Genomic DNA, 21,867 nt, shown 5'->3' with positions numbered 1-21,867 from the left:
ATGCACCAGATGTCAGGAATGCGAGAGTGGGAGGAAAGACTGGCAGAGGTACTTAGGCCCATTAAAAGGAATTCTCAATAGCAGTACTCAACGCTTTTTTCTGTAATATCTATTGACTGGCTAACTAGTAAACACAAGATAAAATAGAAATAATTCTCTGCCAAATATGCACAGCTGTAGGTCCACCTCTGATGATTCATCAGCAGCTCTAGGCATCTGCCAATTTTTTTTCTTTTTAAATTTTAATTTAGGATGGATCTAGAAGTGGCAGAGATTGCAGTCTGCTAGGGGAAAGGAGCCCACAGCACACAAGGAAAGCAGCACACAAGACAATAGTAACTATTTCAGTGCATAGATGCTCACTTGGATGTTACAGCTTGCATTTACAATGACTAATCAGTAAATTTGAATATGATACTCAGTATAGAAGTGGTAAATTAGCAATGGCAGAGTACTTGAAATCATGTTTCTCAAAATATAGAACATTTTATAATCCATATCAACTTCCTCAGCTAAAAATAAAACTGTAATGAATCAATCCTGCATTCATTTAAGATTTCCACCAATTTCAATGAAATTGTGTGATGCGTAAACAGGTGGAGAATTTGGTCCAAAATATTTCCTCCTTCTGACAGCCAATCTTGAATGCACTTTCCAGGGCTCTTACTTCCCTTCTTTTGCCAGATGGGCAACAAAACACTATGAGGTCAAAATTCCACAATTTCTTTTGGAAGAGTTAATCAACCCAACCTACAAAATCACTGGATTTGTATCACACTAACAAAAAGATATTTTCTTGAAGTCACTAAGAGAGTATTAATAATCCTGAGATGCCCTATTCTATCCACTATTAATAGTTGCTGTGATTGCAAAACTGGGGAAAAAACCTGTTTGTAAAACCTACAGAAACCATTTCAGTTCAGGCATTTTTCCTCTGTCTGCGGAAAAAGAGAAAAAAAAAAATCCGATTTCTCTAAATAATGAAACAGTGTTTCATTTAATGTTCCATTTGTTTCAAGTTTGTTTTTGCCTTAGCCTTGAGACACGAATCATACTAAAATATAAATTTAAATATATTTACTTATTAAGGCAAGACCATGCTACATGGCTTACTGTATTATACTCTTTTGGCATTCTGAAGAACTACATTTAAATGGTCCCAAACTGAATTTATTTTTTGTATTTCATGGAAAATATGTCTTTTCGTCTCAGGAACAGAAACAAATTTTGGAATACTTTATCTCTGGAAGAGCTAATTTTTTCTACCCCACATTAATACACTGCTATAAACAGCAGATTTTAAAAAATCGCACTATACATAGTGTTAAATAAGGTAGTATGAAATCGGAATTACCAACCACAAGAGCAGTTTCCATACATTGTGAAGTCTTAGAGAATTTCAGTTATGAGGTTAAAATTTTAGTTGCTTTAATTCATTTGAGGAATGGTTCTGCTTGGTTTCTTGAAGACCAAGTTTTCAAGAGAGAACACATTTAATAATTTTTTCATAAATTCTATAAATGAATGTTTGATGTTTTTTTCAAAATATAAATTGAAAAAAAAGTATTTTAAAAGTTTGAAGAGCAACTAGAATGAACATGATAAACTTCACACTGCATTCAGATAAAAACGTTGCTGAAATGTGTTCAAGAGCATTCTACCACCTTTTTTACTTAAAACTGATACCAAAATTTGTCTTATATAACACCCCAACTTCTGTAACTATATAAAAGTATCCTATGACTTTTAAATCTGAGGTAAAAGAGAACCGATAACTACTGGATAGATGATTTTTGCTGCTGACCAACAGGATTATACAAGATTAAATGCAGCTCTTTTTGCAACTAAGCAAGACCCCTAGTAGTTTGCTAATTCATTATGTACTCCTTGTACCTGGAAAGCAAGTAAAAATGAATAGCCTCTGAAAGGGATTTTCTAAATTCACAGAAGAACCCTTCTCATTCATCACCTGCTGACAACAAGGAATGAAGCGGGGCTTTGGGTAAATAAAGAAGCATATAATGCTATTACTAAGGAATGTATCAAAACAAAAAAAATGTTACTTACTGAAAGTTATGCTTCATCCTGCCCTCATTTTTTAGTGTTCTCTCCTTTGAAATTCATTCCAGAAATGGTAACTTATAATGTTTATGCATGATCATTATCCATAAAAAAAGTAGTAATATGTACACAGCAACAAATGGAAATGCTGGTACATGTCTAAACAATGCTGTAATTTCAACAGTACAAATGAGAAATAAACTACAAAATAAATTCTAAAAATACTTATTTAGGCATGAAAATTGACATGGTAGTGATATTTACACCTACTACTTCTCAGTTAAGAAAATTCTTTACATAATGTTATTCAAAGGACTCTAATGCGCAGTATGAAACATAAGAAACTCTTATAAAGCTAATATTTCATTATCTCATTGACCATGTTGTTTTTATCTTGGCAAAACTCTTACAAAGAATGTTTTTATAAAGGAACACTCAGTATTAGCATTCACTACTTAGGCATGGAACAACATGGCAGAAAGTGTGTCTCTGATGACAAAGAAGTTACTTACAGGTAATAAGTGTAGGAGTGATAGCTTCTTCTGCCATGATGGTGGAAGGATTAGGCAGTGGTGGAAAAGATGAAATGGAAGGAAAGAAAAGTCAAATATTAATGTATGAAAAATCAAGATGAAACTGAGACCTGAACTGGTGACACAAATGAAAGATAGCAAGAATGTATATCTGGGCATATCATGCAATGTTTCTGGAACAGACAGGTGACATATCCAATCTCCATAACACTTTGAGCAATACAATATATAATGCATCTCCAACTGTTAAATCACACTACCTTAAGGTACACCTACTAAGTAATCTTAAGTATTTAATGTCTGTTCATATCTGCATACACTACACACAAAAATATTTCCGATTAAAGTGCTAAACCACTTCTGATTACATCTCAGCTGCATTAGGAGTAAGGATATAGAAATTCTAGCATGGTGTTAGAAGCTTAGCAATACAGAATTTCAGAATATGCTTTAAGTAGCTCTTCCTTTCATAGCACTGTAGAATCTTAGCCTATCCCTTCTTTTTACTTAAAGCAGTCAGTTCTGCCTTTGAAAGGACTTGTTTCCAGAGGGGGAAAATCAATGGCCACAGCTCTTTTAATATTTCAACTTTTAAATAACCTTTTAAATTCAGAAGGAAAAGATATGTACTGTCATGCACATAAACAGTCTATCCTTATGGGCTAAAATTATATTTGTGGTATTTCCCCATGTGGCAGAGATAAAAATAAGAACTGATCCTGTACCCATGTTATTCCTGCCCACGTGAATGCCACAAAGAACAACCTGGGAGACCTAGCACCACCACCCTGACAAATATGGGCTCAGTCAGCCTTGCATAACCTCTTGCACAGCCAGATACTCCACCTAGACATGCTCTGTGTGAGCACAAAGCATAGAAGCCCTCCAGCTACGCTCTTCTGCTTTACATCCTCCCCTCCCTCCCTCAGTTATAAGCCCACTACAAGCAGGACTGCAACCTCCAGAAAGGGCAAGTTTCAACCCAAATGAATTCCAGATATTGACTGCAATTAAAAGAAGGCTGGAGATCTTGAAACATCTCTGAGCATAATGTCAACTAGCATTCACACGTTGGTAAGATAAAAGACTGAAAGGAACCATGTAGGCATTTGTAATTTTTACAGCACCCGCATACAGCCCTTTGACTACAGAGGAAACATGTAAACAGGCCTTGCAAAGGACTATAATGTTAACTTGCCTCTGGCTACATGCTTCAGGCATCCCTTTGAAAACTAGGCTTTCATCAAATTTTCTCTCTCATCTTCTTTGTTGGAAGATGATGTTAGAAATATTTCCCAGATTTTATTCCCATTTTTCTGATGCAAACAGCATTGTTCAAACACAAGAGGCTACACACTGCATTTTTAATCAATTGGCTCATCTGGAAAATGTATACCTGCAAAAGTTGGGTTTTAAAAGGTATCTAAGAATAGGGTAAGGGGCAAGCTGCAAGGCAGTAAGGGGGAAGCTGCAAAACAGAAAAAGAAGTAAGCCTCTTTGCATTCCTTAGGGGACACGTGATTACGTCCTATCAAAGCACTTACCTGCACTATAAGCAAGCAGTTGTTTTCTAGTTCAGTCATAATTATATTTCCCCCTACCTTTCCTTTCAGAATTACTCTCTCTCTCACTTTGATTTAGAATCTCATGACACTGCCAACCCTGCTTCTTGCCATATGTTGCCACAAGAGAGATATAATGTAATTAGTACAAATGTTCTCATACTTCTAAAAGATGTATAATAATTTGAGAAACAACAATAAATACAATTAATCAGTGAAGCACTGCTGGTACTTATATGCAGAATTCTGCCAAATTTGTTATAGAGATAAATTATTCCTTATGAAAAAAAAATGCTGAAAACCCAGGAACTTTATTGTGTCTAAATGACCCACTAAGAATTTATGTAACATGAGAAAAATTGGAAGTCTCAAGCTCCAGCTATTTCTATATTGCTGCTGTTGTGAGACTTTCCATATAAAAGTCCTTGAAAAAGAGCACCAAGGTTACCATACACTGAAAGAAACAGGTGAAAAAGAATACGTTAAAACCCCGCAGAAACAAAAGGTTTATACTTGAGAGTTTTATACAAGCATTTTGGGCCACACGTTAAAGCACCATTCATAACTGAATGGATTTAGCTTTTGTAAGAAATATGGACAAGCTCCATTTTTCCTCCTACATAATTAATACAAACTGAAGCTTCTGTCTATGTATAAAAAGTCTTTTTCTTTCTGATGCAAAGAGCCTGGCCAATTTAGGTCAAATTTTCTTATGAGCATGACTCTTCAGTCACTTCCTGGTAGTGAGGTTATTTTATGTCAATAACCTGTTTCTGCATATAGTGACAATATTAAGCACTTTTAACTCCTTTAGGACTGAAGACAAACTAATTTCATGAATACCACTTGTAGAATAAGGCCTCACTATAAAATTTACCAAAACCAATGCAGACAGCTGGCTGCAGGAGGATTGACCCATCAGAATGGAAACTTTTGGAACTATGTAATTACCTCTTTTTTTTCTTTCATTATCTCTCCTTTGTAATTGGCCTAGAGGGAAAAACAAGGTTCAGGAAGAGCAGGCTGGAATTTTCCTTCAGCCTTATTATCTTCAGTTTCTATCCTAAGTGTTTGAAATTGTTGGCAAAGGTGTACGTATAACTGAACAGTCTGATTTGCTATCAGGGAATGGGAACAATGCATTCCCAGCCCAGCTCCACTGAGTGCAAAACCCTGCCTTATCCACTGCCAAGAACCAAGGTCTCTGACTTAAACAGATGCCACAATTACATTAGAAACTCATGGAAGGCTCAGGCACGGAGAGCTGAAAACAGAAACTACAACCAGGCAAAACAAAATAGCCTTTTTATGATCAGATAAACTCCATTCTACAACCGAATCAGAAGAGAATAGAATAAAATTTTAATAACTGCTTCCTTATTGCACTCCCATTGCAACAACAAAATGGCAGCCCCAATGGAAACAGCTGCCCCAAAGACATATAAAGGGCTTTTAAGCAAATTCTGGGCCATGAACTCACCAACTTATGCAAAATTTTTAAATTTAACTTGAATAGAATAGAAAAAAAAAAAAAAAAAAAGGGAAGGAGAAAATAAAGCAGTAAGGATCTAATTTATGCAAGTCTTGATTTAATTGCTATTGCTTTTCCAAAGGTTGTAACAACACTACTCTCATTTTCATTGCTGTACTTTAAGTTGACCATAAGATAAAGATGAAGTTACTTGGTGAATTCTTTATTTTTAATGCTTTTATAAAATCCTATGCAAGTACATCAAAGACTGGGCCTTGCCGAAGATTTAATATTCAGGATCAGATTCAAAATCTACTTTATTGTGAATCAATTTTGCGGAAACACATGCATTGTTTTCATCTAACTTTGTGGTAATTCTTGTGTGAGAGATATAGAGCGTATCTGAGGAGAGGAAAGCCTATTGGCACTATTCTAACTTCACAGAGAAGAATCACCTCATTGATTTGACCATACTGGTGTTAGGAATAGCTTGCAGGTTCCTAGACTACATTACACAACACCTTTATGTAGGAATGCTAATAGCTAAAGAAAAGATATAACAGAATGAACAAAGAGCTATGAACAACCGAGTGGACAGATAAAGAGGAAATCACTAACAGTCTTCCCCCTGCCCTGTGTGCCAAGTTTACAAATTTGGTTTACGTCAGTCAAAAGCTGAGTGTCTATACAGAAAATTCTTCGGCATTCATGATGTTTCTACCCTCACTAGTGACTCCAAACCATGCACTAGGCCACCTAATCTGTCTGGTTTATGATAGATCCACTTCAGAAGACCATTATATAGTGAAATTAACTATGCTGCTTAATGACTATTAATATTTGCAGAACTTCATTACATACTGCTTTGATAATGGGCATATCAAAGCACATGTGTGCTGCACTGAAAATCTCCTTGAATGTTGGTCTTTTCTACTTGGCTACTGAATTAAAAGTTCAAGAGACTGTGAAAAACTGTGGTACCTGGCACCAACCAAGCAAAGAATGGTTGTTGAGTGAAATGAGGTGGCTATTCAAGGAATGTGCTGGACAAAGTCATGGTTATCACACAGGTGAAACTGCTTCCGAAATCTCTTGACAATGGAAATAAATCGTTTTATACTAAGTTAATTAAGCACTGTGAAGTCCCAGAGACAGACTTGGTTTCATCTACTGGTGTGATCCGGAGATCAAGTACACAAGACTCTTTTCTGTGGAAGAATGAATAATACATAGTATTTGCTTTGGGATATGCCTTGGGATAGTGGAATGTGAATGGGATTTTGCTGTAGCCAACTCCAAACAAGACAAGCTTCAAAGCACGTAGACTCAGCACAGTGAAACCCACCACTGTAGCCCAGAGAGTCTGCACATAATAGTGCAGAGAACAAAGTGGTTCTCAGGGGAAAGGTGCCACTGAATTACAAGGTGCGGTTTTATTTTTCACTCAGATCTTTACACCAGTAAAGCTCCTGATAAAGTAAATGAAATAAAATGATGAAGTGCAGAAGTCAAACGGCACGCTAGCTTGATAAGATTGTTTCCAACAGTAGCACCTAAAATATCGCAGAACTGCAAAATCACTACGGTCACACTAAGCTTGTGGCATGATTTATACGTTTTCTTCAAATGCATAATGTATACACAGTAACTGAACCAAGGTGAAACCATAGGGGCCCTCAGCAGCCTAGTGAATTAATGCACCAATAACAATCTATTGAATAATTGGTTCATCTTTTGCTTAAGTCATGAGTGTAATTGTATTCAAGATCTTCTATGCTACAGCAGATGCTTTAGAGGCTTGGGACACAATATACCCACCTCCTGAAACTCTCATTAAAGCCTAGTCACATCCTGTTACACAAATGAACCATTCTTACTTTTTAATATTCGCTTCAACTCATTTCAGTTTGTTTTGTTCAAGGCTGCAGCATCACACTGGGAAATGTTTAAGTTATTGGTATCATTCTTTCTGTACCACACAATGAATTCGTGTGCATTTGGCAAAAGAGTTCCTGGGCTTGTATTTTCAATAGTTCCATCTCTGTCACAAGAAGATTTATTCCAAAAACCAAGGAAGTTCACATAATGCACTTTTTCTCTAACAACAGAATTACTATGAATAATAATTACTCTGCTGTGGTAGACAGAAGGAATCAAATATCCTTCTGCATTAATGCAAACACTTAGGATCTGAGCCCTCCTGCCTCTAATAATTAGATTATCAAAGAGTTTTTCTTTAGAGAATTAAATAGGAGCTGGCATAGCATCCATTTAGCCAGAGACCCGGACACCTTATTCACTTTGAAACTATTTGGATCATTTTGCAATGCGCTCCCTTCAAGATTAAGAATAACTTGTCTCCCTTGGGTGAATACATTCTACCTTTGGCAGAAACACTTAAGGAGAGGCTCAGAACTTCCTTGGTGAATACATTCTACCTTTGGCAGAAACACTTAAGGAGAGGCTCAGAACTTAACAGAGAGAATGATGAATGCTGGTCAGGAATTGTGTGAAGAAGGATTGGGCAGAAAATCCAAGAAGCCTTCCTCCCTGCATGCCAAGTGCTGCGTCTGGCCCTAGGGAGGAGTTTGGGAGTTCAACTGTTAAAATTGAAGGTATGAATGATGCAAGAAACTGGAAGCGGGAAGAAAAAAGTACTACAAAGTCAGAACAAATTTCCACCCTGCTACACTGTATTTTATTGAGCAGACTTGGTTACTGGGTCAATTCCACTGCCCCAGTCAGACCCACCCTGGGGCTTAAGTCTCAGTCTCTTCTGCATGGCTTTTGAGCGCTTTGCATACCTCTCGTCATGACCTAGCCCCCTGGCCACAGCTCCCCTTTCTCTCCATAGAGCCCTTCTAACTCAGGGCCCTGCTTCAGTCTTCAAGGAGACTGAAAAGCAGCTACTTCTGTTACCTGCCCTGAGGCACTGTCAGACAGCTGCCTCCTTTGCTGTGCACCTCCACTGTTCAAATTCTGGAAGAAATTCAGGCATCTCAGGGGTTTGGACTATCTCAGACGTGCCAAACTAGTTAATATACAATTAAAGCACACAGGGTTGGGATGAGCCAAATCAGGCCAGGATGGCTTTCAAAGCAAAAAAGGGATAATTCAAGGGGAATAGCAAGGAGGTGAGGGGTTATGGGGCACAGCTGGGAGACTGTGGCAGAAGCGGAAGGAGAATTTGTCACTCAGCTCCTTTACACAGCACTCGCACATTCCCAATCCCACCTCTAACAGCTGCAAATCTCACACTGCTCATTATAGAATATAAAACCTTAACTCTATTTGCTAATTAATTTCTCCCAATCTAGACTAAGCTTCTAAGATCAGATGGGTGGGGTTCTTTTCCTTATCCGTGCCACATCCCTAGCTATATTTTTCCCACCACTATTTTACCTCTTACAGTGTTGAGAAAGGCAAACAGTTTTAAAAGCCTTACACTTCTAACAACGTAGCAGTTTTCAAACTATATTCAAAGCAAAACAATCTCAATGCATGAGTGTGTTGAACCAGCATTTGGAAACATTCAGCACCATTGTAACATTTTCCTTTGTTTTCAGGGAATGAAGTTTATGCAGAACAACACAGACCTCATTCTTAGCACAAATTACTTTAGCTCTAGCTCCTGTTTGACTGAGGACTTCTTTTACATGCAAGAATGAAACTACATCTAGCTTCCAGCTGATCTGTCGAATAGGGTGGAGACTCACACAGGACAAGATGCTCTCCTATTATTAGAGCCCATCATGCAGTACTGATGTAAGAAGCGCTAGAACCATTAACCTTGAGTTGTTATATATAAAACAAAGACATAAACATTAATTCTCTGCGGGCATGGAGGTGGCTGGATACTTTGACCAGCAGCAAACTGAGTACTGCCGTAGGAGATGTAATATGAATATGGACATAGAAAACATCCACTAACTGCTCACCTTTTCTTCATTACCAGCACGACCCCCAAAAATATAATGACGAACAGCAAGATGCCTGCAATGACTCCAGCAATTTTAACAGTATGGTCTGTCTGCTTCTCAGGCTCTGGGTCCGGTTTTCGAGTGGCAGCCCCTACAGAATCGATAAAAGAAAAAGAGGAATGAGAAAAAGAGTAAAGGTGTTATTCTTTTGATGTTTATGCACTTAACCTACTAATGTCATTAATCTTATCCAGGGCCAACAGATATCAATGCCTGGTCTTCTAAGAAAAAATCCTGCTTTCATATGCATTGTTGGGAACATAATTCTTTACATAGTTCTAAGACATTTTGCAGGACCACAATACAGGTGGGATACCATTGCCAGCCCTGACCCTTCACAGGAGCCTCTTCACAGATTCACAAATTTCTGTATTTTTATTGTCTGTGCTGGCTCCCTTTTCTTTCCTCCATTTAGAAACTTGCTAACAACACAATAACTATACTAAGCCTTTATCCAAATTTGATTTGCTGGAACATTTTCCTCAATTATTTTTCATAAATGAAGCTGTAATTCCGTAACATATTAGCTTAAACACCTGGAAAAGAGAGATAAGCTCATTTACCATGCATTTTACCCACAATTGTTTTTTTATACAATAGACTTTTTTTTTTTCTGCCTTTGGAAATCTAAATCTAGGTCACATCTGGTAGGAAAAAAGACTCCTTCTAAGCAATTTATTCACAAAGTGGGAAGCAGCTGATGATCACACCACTGGCACCTACATTTAATATCTGTTTAAATGAGATAACCAGTGCCTTACAGCAGCTACTGTCTTAGCTCCTCCAGCTTCTCCATTTAAAAAAAATAACATCGTTTGTACTGTTTACTGTATAATGTGACGGAACGTCAAATCCATGTCTGACGAAATATCCATTTCCCCTACTAAATGAATTCAGGATGAAAAACATTAAGGAAGCAACATTCAATTCACTAAGCTGATTTTATTTTTTGTGGACTCCATTTTTTTTTTTTTTTAAAATCAAAATGTGTCAGCATTCATCATTTGAGGCACCATGCCTTAAAGTGGACACAGGGATTTATGGATCGCTTTCCTGCTTTAGCTTTTTTGGGAAGGGAGAAGGAAGAGTAAAGCTCAAGTGAAGCGGAATCTTTTAAGACTACATTCTTGTATCACTATCTGGGTTTCAGAGAGAATTCTGACAGCACCAACCATATTTTACTTGTTTCTTCACCTTCTCTTTCTGGAAAGGAAGCAAATTAATGGCCAATTTACATGAAGAGCTATTATGTGAAAAACAGAATGAAAACATTTCCAACGTTAATTCTCAACTTTAACCAGGATATTCTAAGATGAAGAGTACTTCTGAGTGCCCACAGTTACACTTTTGGCCTACATCTTCAAAACTCCTTGGCAGAGGAACTCCAGAAAAACCTGCCAGAAACGGTGATAACCATTAATCAAAACACATCTAGAGCTAACTGCAGGAACCAAGTTCTTTGGAAAATTCTGGCCAAGGTACTTTACATAAGTGCTAAATCAGACAAGATGATGTGCTTGCTGTCCCTGTGCCCAGTCCCACAAGAATGTGGGACAAGAAATTTCTAGTTTGATAGAAATACACACACACTTTTCCGAATTGGTAAAATCCTTACTTTGTATGAATAATGGATGATTCATACTTTGTATGAATAAACAGTTCTATTTTTATTTTCCTGTATAATATACAAATACTTTTTAAAAAGTCTATATTGCTGTACTCTTCACAGCACTCAAAACTGCACTAGATATTCAGAAGACATCTAGAGCATGTTCATGCAAAAAGCAGCTGTTGAGCTGAACTTGGCCAACAGGAAGCAGTGAATCAACTATGATGCAAATGGTAAGACATATGAAGGACTCCAAAGCTCTCTCTTAAATCTAAAACCCAAGAAAGAAAGAATGTTAAGTCAATAGCAAGTAGTATCTTTTCAGATGCAGATTCTAAGACTAGTTCCTTTCAAAGCCTATTCCTCATTATCTCCTTCAGGCTACTCCAGCCAACTGGAATACTCATCAGTAATGACTCGCTACAAACAGTTTCTGCCTTATGGTTTCATTCCTTTTGTTTAGGCTTCCAGTGTTAGTTTCGGGAATATGAGTGCGAAACAGTGAAATTAAGTAAATCACAGTACTATCCAATCTGTTCCATCTCAGCGCCATGTCTCTCTTTAGCAGCTCACGGTCCTCAGTTCAGTGGAACCAGCTACACTTACACAAACCAGAGTATCAAAATCATATTCAAAGCACATACTTTTCTGCATATGATGGAGCACAACTTTCATGAAATGCCTTCCATCACACAAAGCATTATCCTGTTGCGAGTATTGAACAAGCTGGCAAATCCACCACTAATGAAAAATCTCCAAAGAAAGCCTACACAGGAAGCAGAACAGAGCCTAACATCAGGACATCAAACTCCCATATTGCAATGTTTTTCTTCAGCGCAGTGTTCAGCTTTGAACCCTTTACGACTTAAAAACCATTCAAATTTATATTTTAGCATTTATCAAGACTGAAATTTGAGTTGTTACTACCTTTTCATTCAGTTTGCTTTTGTCTCACTGAAATTCTTCCTAGTCCTGTGTGAATTCTGCTAACTCGTAACATCTAGCATTGGAATCAAGAGCTGCTGCCCCAACACTCATTCTTCCATGTATTTAATAAACATACCATACAGCATTTAATATTAAATACTAAAGTGCATTAGCTATGACAAGCAGTGTCACTTTACTTCTCCCACGTTTCTGTCTGATAGGTAGATGTTGATTGAGTAATATTTGCCTCTCAGCTCATAATTACTTCTTAAGTGACTTTTAACCCATATCCACACCGGCAATTGCACTGTCACCATGGAGAGAAGGGTGAGCTGTGCCTAAGCGGAGGGAGGCAACTGAGGGCAGTAGTTCCGAAATTCATTCTGCCTCCTGATAAACTGCAATGTCCATTTGTGCATTTGGTTTTGTTTGCATGTTTTCAAGAGAGAGGTGGGAAAGTAAGTTAGGCTTACTATTGCAAGCCTAAAAAAAGAGGTGCCTGGATTTCTCTTTTACTCTGCTATACTGACAGATGCTAAAAATATTGAGTGAAATGTAATCTTTCATTACAGAAACAGTGTTATGGATACACTATTTTATCATGATGATCTAGTCTTGGTGGATTATTTCTGCGTTTTATCATTGTTGCTTCAAACTCTTTGTGTGACCCAGTAATTATTAATTTCCTTGATCACCCTGGAGCCTTTAAGAATATATAGCTACAAGACTAATTCTGTACCTCCAGAAAGATATCTGTATTTAATGGAAACAGGTAATTTAGTTGATGCCTACAACTGAGCTACACCCACTGCATTTTCCTCACAACACTGGACCTGACGACTTACTTGGATTTTTTTGTTGGTTTTAAGATTTTGATTCTACCCTTGCATATAGATGACTGACTTTAAGCCTTGTATAAAAACCTCACTTCTGTTTTCTGAGACTGTCTGGGCTAGCGGAGCTGCAAGAATCAAGGCTAAACTGACATACACTGTGGTGTACCTCCAGAAAGACAATAGGTGAGTGCAGGATAGCTCAAGGGAGCTGCTTAGAAAATGAAAGGACAAGGAGATGTTTCCTGCCAGTTCAAAAAAGATTAAGGTGCTGACTTTGGAAAGTCTTGATGAAAACAAACCAGAGTGCTTCCTTGCCAGAAGTGAAAAACAGAGATACACTTAAAGACAAACCCTAAGGTGCTGCAAAACCCAGCAAAGCATCTCCCCAGGCTTCCTGTGCTGAATACAGTGGAAGACAGTAACATTGCTTGGTTCCACACCCTTAGATATTTACTTTTATAGTTAATCTTAGCAACTATAATTTCCCTTTCAGTGACTGATTTCCCATTCTTTGTGGCTCTCCTAACACTGGCATTCAAAATGTGAAATACATTTGTTTCCTTCAGTTAGAAAGAAAGGCATTCAGCCAGCCTAACTTAGGACTTCTCCTCATGGATCCCATTTTGTTCCATACTTTGCAAGCCCCAGTGATAATATTTTTAAGTAGCACCCATGAAGCATCCACAGATAGTATTTCACTTAGTTTTTACTCTTGGACCTATTCCATTAACTTTTTCTTAATACTGGAATCAGGTTCTCTGAAGTTTAGCCATTACTCTACCAGTTCATGGCATCTTAATTCCTCTTCAGAATGAGGACTGAATTATATTCTAGTTGCTGTATTAGTGTTTGCCAGAGTTTGAATTCTTAAATAACTGTGCAGCTAAATTTCTACTTCTGCACACTGGGTTAGAAGACTAGGTAAAAAAATTTCCTCCTCTCTCTTTGAAGAATTTCTAGTTCTGCCACTTCCTTTAGTGGAAAATTTCCCTTTCCTTTCTCACTCAGAAGACACAAGTATCATGTTAACATCAACTTCAAAACTTCATAAAGAATAATCTCTTTGCAGATACCTTATGGATAGAAAAGGTTGCAGCAGAACTACTTTTCACTAAAATGAAAGCTAAGGTAAATTAATTATGTCAGCAAAATAATCATTCTTTTAACTTAGAGGCAAGCACTATCTTCTGTTTCAAGAAAAATGACAATGTTTTCCAGTAAAAGAAATGGACCTCTACCAAACTGAATAAACTCTTTTTCCTTCTCTCTTTGTAAATGAACAAAGTTTGGACTTGTTTTTCAATATTTGTTTCCCCCAAAAAAGGTACTTAGAAATGACTGGCCATTTTACATAACAGAATAACCAATAAAATAATCCTGGCTCAAAAGTCTAGGTGCTGCTGGTTATACTTACAAAGAGAGGGGTAAGATTTAAGCTGTTACTTGTAATAAGTAGCTAAAGGTTGTTTTGTCTTAAGTGTTCTTTGAAAAATCCAGATGTTTCTTCTTCTATTTGAGTCAAAAAAATAATCCCTTCCATTAATTAACTAGACCAGATTCATTTTATTTCTCCCACTCAAAGCTGACCATAGTTCCTGCCTTTTGTACTTCCGTTCTGCAGCTTCACACTCTCAAAAGGTACCTGCTTGGTAAGACACTTGCAAGCCTTTCCAACTACATTTCATCCCTAGGTGTTTCAGTGACTGATAGAATGGCTAACCTTACAAGGCTTTAAGGTAGTAATACAGTTAGTTCAGCTCATCCTATTTTCCAGTCAAATCTGGAACTAACTTTTGAGTTAGTAACTACCCTGTGATTTTTTTTATTCAGGCAGTGAGATTCAACTATCACATCTCTGCACCTACTTTTGAGTTATTTCATAGAGTGAGTCAGGAAAATGAAACATTATACCCCTGTGTGACAGTTGCACCGTGATTAGGTGGCAGAAATCATGCAAAACGGTACAAGGCAGAAGACAGGCAGAGAGGTATGATGCTTCCTTGGAACACCCATCACTATTGTCCCTGCTACAAAGTGAGAAGACTGAAGAGATCAGAGAACTTGGTTTTAAAGACTCTGCCCACGCTCTCCAAGGACAACATGAATTACAGAGGCTACTATCATTATTACTCTCTATTATTTTTATGATGGTAGGAGCTAGAAGCTGTAAATCATATTGGGAGCCCCACTGTGCTAAGAACAGGGCAGGCACACTGCTAAGTAGTTTTTGCCACTAAAAGCATACCACCTAGCTGAGTAAGGCTGTAATAGGCAGGTGTAGTAATCACAGGGGGAAGGGAGAGGCAAAAACCCTTAAGTTTTTGTTTAAGTTTTGGGATAAAAACCTTTTAAGTTTTGGGATAAAACTCAAAATAGTTCTATCCTTCCTGATCTTTTAACTAGCTGGTATCACTCAGCATTTCCAGTTAGTATCGCAGTAGAAACAGCTCTTCAGGAGTGATTTGAGGGACTTACAAATGTTTTAATTGATGATGTTGGCTGGGGTGTTTCAAGGAAGGAAGCAACATACAGGTTCATAACGTAAAGGTTGGAAAAGCAGAGTTGCCAAAAGAAAAAGGCTGAGATAAAAGGCAGTATGACAAAGTAAGAAAGAATGTTAATATGTCTGTCCTGGTATGAAAACAGGTGCTTCACAGAGGTAGGTCCTTATAAATGTCAAATGACCAACAGAAAACCCAATCCTGTATCACAAACTGCAAAACACACTGCAACAGGGCAACAGTGCAAAATGACCTGTTTCCTCCAGAAACAGCATTTCTCTTTTCATCTCACTCACGGCTGCAACAAATGGTACCCTTATTTATAAATCTGTAGCAGCAGTATTACTGATGCTGTGAGACACAAGCCAATCTGACTTGCTTTTATTTGAGTTTCAAGTTCATTCCAGATGCCAGGATTTGAGCCTGTCTTGGAGAAGACCCAAAACACATACAGATCTGTAGATGAAATGAATTACCACCCTGGCTCTTCTGTTTATACTGTAAGTGACTGGCATTCAGTCCTCATCTGCTAGCCAACATGTATTCTGCTAACAAAGTCTTTGTTTTATTACTCCTGGTAGAACTCCAGCTAGGAGAGAGAGTTCTCCCTTGCCATCCTCATTGTTAGCTTTCCAATCAGTACTCCTTGTTCTCCTTCAAAACTGCAGGTTTTTGTCCATATGGTAGAAGTTATGAGGTGTTGTTGGGCAGGGAATACTTTGTGCCAGAAGGTGGTTTTGATCAGCATTTTTTCAGTTTTCTCTCTCTAGCCCATGCCTTGAATATATTAGTTCTGGAAATGTCACAAGAATAAGGTCTGTTTACTTCTCTTTTTACAATATTTTTCCTTTCTGTTCCTGGTTTCTCTTGGAAATGCTCATGTATAAACTGCTTTTTCTACATCGCAGACACCATGTTTTCCTTCTGTTTTGCTAAGCACAGCAGTCATTTAAGTGTTGAAATCAATGTAGTCTGATTTTCCCTCCAATTATGTGCTCACCACTCTATGTTTTTGAAGTTAAGGAAAGAGGGCAAGCAGCACTGACACTGTAGCAGTAGAATATTTTCACCACAATACATATTGCTATGTACAGATCCTCTTTTCCCAGAAAAAGTTTTCTATATTTCCCTAGGACAACCATGTTGATTTGGTATATGTTTTATTTGTTTTTTTTTTTTTTTTAAATACAGGAAAAAGCACACTTGTTAGGTATGTGGTAAGAAGGGAATATCAAAATAAAGCTCTGCTGTGTAACAATAGTAATGAATTATTAATTTTGTTTGTGATATTCTTTAGGAAAATGTAAATATAAGTGACAAAAAACTGCATGAAAAGACATCCAAAGAACTATTTCACTGATGAATATGACTCATTTAACTGACTATCCCATGGACTGTGTCTCTCACTGGTGGATGATTCATGTTGGTGCATGTGAGCAGAAAGACTTCTTTGGTTAAACATTTGCATTTCTGGTTGTCAGGAAAAACAACATTCTTTACAAAACATGCCTAAAACAAATAAAGTTCCCAGTTTCACTTCTGGTCTCATCACAATCTATTGGTCTCATCACAATTTTTAACAGGATTTTAGTCCTGACTATTTAGACTGGATTTTTTTCTGGAGACTCTGTTTTTTTAAAAAAAGACTTAAAAAAAGAAAGTGCTGATAAACATCTCATTTCTCCACTGAAACAAAGCCACCATCCTTTCTTCTTTGCCTTTTTCTTTTAAGCAAAGAAATTGAAATAATTAAAATCCATAAAAATTTTCCTCTCTAGTGAGCACCCAAGGAGTTGGAAACCCTCATTCATTCTGGAGGAAAGCGTAAGCCCTTACACTTTAATAGCACTGAGATCATTAAGAGATGTTTAAAGCATACTCAATAGCTGTACCATAACCAGAAATTATTAACAAGTCTCAAATATACAGACTCAGTGCATCTCCCTCTTGGAAATAAATAATATAGTAAGGAAAAAAACTATAAAGTCTTTGGAACTTTAAGCTTTCAAAAGGCCCTGAAGCGTACTCCCACAGACTTTAGTATATTTTATGAAGAAAAAAGGATGGTTACATGTTTATAAGTACTCACTATGTGTGGCCAAAGAAGCAGCCACAAAGGTGTGCATCACAGACCTCTATATCAACAAATGGAAAAGCCATGGCAGCATATCTGAAAACAGACCCTGTCACTGAAATAGAAGTTGAAATCCTCTCGACTTCTGTGGAAGGATGAAACTGGACATCTTTATTAACTAATCTCTGATTACACAAACACAACAATGGCCAATATGATGAGACACATATTTCTAATCTAGGTTGACTGAGGAGTAATGAGAATATACTTGCATCAAATTAGCTGTATGCATGTAGGTCTCAATGAATAAGGATGAGAAGGTCTGAGAAAAGAAGAACCAACAAGGGCTGAAACTGCAGGTGTCCCAGTGCTTTGAATGCAGGGCTTGTCCCCAGCTGATGCCCTGTGAACGAGGACCCACTTGCAGCCACTGGAAGTGCAATTCTGTCTTATAGCCCTGACTTCTGTGAACAAGAAGTCACAGAAGTACATAATGTACAGCAAGGGTAGCCTTTAGGCCTAAAACATTCAGTATTATGGTTCTCTACACAACCTCAAACCAACAGTACCCAGGGTAACAGAGTAACTCTCCCAAATTAGCTCTCAGGAAATAAAAGCAGAAAATCTGGATTGATCCTATCTATTATCTAATACATTTTCTAAGCAAGTCACTCTCAGGCCATCCCTTATAAAAGAAGAAGACAATTTATCATCAGCCCCACAAAGGGTATTTGACTTCCACCTATTGCTGAAGGAGACCTCTTCTTGACTCCCATACTTTCAACCCGAGATCTACTCCTGAACGTATACTGAGACATGACAAGAAATATCAGAGACCACTGAAAATTTATTTCAGTTGTTTACTAGAAACAGGAAAGGTGCAGATTTGAAGACTGAAGAGGACTCTGCCCTCTTCAGGGGAGATAAAATGTGGTTTTCTAGTACTCAACTCGCTTCTACCAAGCACGGAAGATGTGAAATCAGATCCGTCGTGTTTCTGGAGCTGATTCACTCAGGGTGAAACTCAGCAACAGAACTAGATGCTTCTGGCCTGTTTTATTTTCCATCCCTGAATGCAAGGGATCACATCCAGCATGGGAACAAATCAACCTGAAGTGATGGGTAAGAAGTAGCAGAGTGAGGTATCATCAGATCTCGCTGTCAGCCAAGGATCTAAGCAGAGGAACACATATGAACAGTTCTGAATGGAAAGTCAGTGAAGGCTTGGTTACTTTTCCATTAGTAGGAGCGGGGGCAGAAGGTAATGCAGTATAGTATCCCTGTGGGAGGTCTGAACACCCATAGATGATTTGGCCTGTGCTGCCACTGGCTGACAATGCTGGTGACTTCCAGGTGACTGCCAACCTCCCTTCACACTGCAATCCTTATGAAGGATTTTTCAGAAATCCTTCAAAAACAATCACAATTGGAGTTTACTTCTCATTATTCACTACACACATATTTTCTTGGAAGAAGTCATAACATAGTTTATTCCACTAACAAATAAATGGAATTACACATGAAATGATGCATGAAGAAATAGAAAAATATGTTTGTGATAAATTTATAAAAAGTGGGAAAAAAGAATCGAAACCTTTTTTTTTTTTTCTTTTAAAACATTTCAAAGTCAACACTGTTTGAGGGCAGGAAGGTCAGTTAAAAGAACTGGAAAGGAGAATCAGCACAACAAAGGAAATAAAACTCCACAGAATTCTAAATCTGTCTTTGTGCCAATACAGTGTAGCAGTTCTTTTGTTCAAATTTCAGAAATGTTTACATTATTGCCAATACAAAACCCTATTCAGACTGAAATAATATTGAATGCACCAATATTCTAGTGCAGGGACAAGAACAGACTAGGTCTCCTCAAAATAGTTATCACTGATTTGCATTTTGTTTTTCATTTATTTCCTGGAGGTTTTAGGGGTTAAAGGAAAATCTCCACGTATCCTATTTTGATTAAGAATGCCTTGAACAGTCATTTTTATGATCAGCTCTTTTCATTTTTAATTATTGAAACATTTGCACATTACTGGAAACAGTCTAATTCAATGGTAGCATACTGAAAAGTGCAACTATTTTGCTTCAAAAAGCTTTATAGAATACTTTGTTTGCCTCTGACCAATTAGAATTTACTATTTTCCCTCTGCTTCTCTTTGTGCTTCCAATGTGAAGTCAAAAGTTTCAACAGAACATGACAGTACTTATTTCCCCTCTTGACAGCTTAAAACCATGCAAGACACCAGCTTCTGTTCACTTTTATGGAAAACTGTGACTCAACTTTCATTTGCATGGGAATTTTCTATGTACACAAAAACTTCTTAAGTGTTTAGCACTGATGGAAAATCAGATGAAGGGAAGGAAATGAAAATTCAAAATTTTGAAAAATGAAGGCTTGAAAATACACAGATACATCTGAGTGCCTTTCTCAGAGCTCTAAAATATTTGGTTCTTGAAGTCAAACTCCCATTACTGCATAAAAGAACATTTTCAATATATAGTCTGAAGAAGGTATTAAAAACTCATCAGTAACTACAGTTACGGTTTGCACAGTGTTGAATTGTTACCCAAGTAGACAAATGCAGCTTAGACACTTACTAAGATTTGAGTTATTTCAAGGAAAGGAAATTGAGTGAATTGCTGAAACATTATTTTGCCCAAGATGGTATGTTTTGTAGCTTTTACTTAAAGCTGATAGTATTATTCTCCTCTTTGCTGCATTACTCTATTTAACTGTGGCACATTTGAATGCTCACCCATACATTAAAACAGAGGCAATCCATATAATATTGCCTTAAACATTTGTCAAACTCTCCAGTGGTACAAACACCAGATTTACAGATTTCAAGAAATACAGATTATTTTACCCACAACTGGTCCCGCGTTTTATTTCAATTTAAAATTCAAATTGCTTAGTATTTCATGAATACAGTCAAAAACTACAGATGGGAAACACTGAAATCCACAGGTTTTTACAGTTACTACTAATATCTCTGAGTTCCTTTGTTTTTCCTTGTCTCTCCTTAATTTTTCATCGTGGTACATATAAAACATGTTCTCTTCCAAATGTAAAAATCAGAGGCATATTTTTTTTCATACAGAAATGAAATAACACACTGTATCACAGCTATGCTCTAAAAATTACCTAGTGGTATTTTTGCATTGTTTTAGCTTTTTTGCTTCTCTCTGTACATTGCTGATGTTGAAAAATTTTGAAGTAGGTATGATATTGACCAGTACTAAACAGATGGCAGAGATTCCTTCATCTTATTAAGAATTTATTCTGGTAATTTCATTCACATCATTACTTCCATGACTGGGTTTTATGTTTCCATTCTCTGTAATGTGATTAAGAAAAGCTCCCTCTCCTCCCAGCCCAACCTCAAACAGCCTAACAGATATCCTGACATGAAGATTACTAAGAGAATAGAATATTTTTCAAGCTAGGATGAACCAAACAGATCCATCTGTTGGGCTTACATTAAATTTGGATGACTCTCTTTATGAAAGAGATTTTAGACACTTGGAATCATATTTTTTCCCTCAGGTATGTACTGGAATGCTCAAACTTCCAGATTGGTTTTGTACTTGGGGGATGTAACACAGCTCCTGCAAAGACTGACTATTCTGTAGCAACCACCTTTTAAACTCTGAATAAAAGACAAATTGTTTCTACAGTGGAAAACACACCTAATTAGGCTACTTGGCCTTCCTAAAGGGTAGGGAAAGGTCGATACTTTCTTCTAGTCCATGGGATCTCCTCCAGCTGTTCCTGTCCCAGGTTGGTAACACACTGGTTCTGGCAATGCAGCACCAAGACAGCTGAAGAACCCACACCCCGTTGGCCAACCAGAAGCATCACTGGCCAGAGCAAAACTGCTGATACGACCCTCAGCAGTTTATCTTCCCTATTCTCCTACTTGCACAGGGGAGTTGGAAGGGTCCCACTTCCAGAGAACGTTAAAGGAACTATTATTTTAAAACATTAAGTGGAATACTTAATGTAACTAATACAATCACAATGATAACTGACTTCTAATCAGGTAGGGCTCTTTATTGTGTACAGATGGCAAAGGCTTGTATTTGTATTATGGGCTATGAAATGTTATTAGCATTATTTTTAGGCCTTCTTTGTCTTATTGTTTAGCTCTTCATTTGCTCTGTGGAAAATGTACTTATGCTTAAAAGCATAGATGCTTTGGCTGCACTGTCTTACAGAAAACCTGACATTTGACTCTAATGTACTGGGGGAAATAAAAGGGAAAAAAGGAAACAGCAGCTCCCATGGCACTCCTGTATCCTCTTAACATTTT

General features: G+C 37.4%; 1 protein-coding gene across 10 annotated transcripts in view; it reads right to left on the bottom strand.

The window, feature by feature from the left end:
- PTPRM (protein tyrosine phosphatase receptor type M) overlaps positions 1 to 21,867 on the bottom strand; it is a 442,084-nt gene that overhangs the window by 142,451 nt on the left and 277,766 nt on the right. For 5 of the 10 annotated variants that reach the window (XM_040065094.2, XM_040065165.2, XM_040065318.2 and 2 more), the window contains exons 15-16: positions 9,566 to 9,698; positions 2,574 to 2,603 (exon numbers count right to left, since the gene is read on the bottom strand). In XM_040065094.2, the coding sequence (XP_039921028.1) occupies positions 2,574 to 2,603; positions 9,566 to 9,698 (163 nt within the window). The remainder of the gene's footprint in view (positions 1 to 2,573; positions 2,604 to 9,565; positions 9,699 to 21,867) is intronic. The other 5 variants (XM_040065393.2, XM_040065460.2, XM_040065795.2 and 2 more) reach the window with 1 other exon arrangement.

Source organism: Hirundo rustica, chromosome 1 (genome assembly GCF_015227805.2).
Source record: "Hirundo rustica isolate bHirRus1 chromosome 1, bHirRus1.pri.v3, whole genome shotgun sequence".
Taxonomy (NCBI): Eukaryota; Metazoa; Chordata; class Aves; order Passeriformes; family Hirundinidae; genus Hirundo; species Hirundo rustica.
Note: the sequence above shows the minus strand (reverse complement) of the source record. Positions and strands in the feature narration are given on the sequence as shown.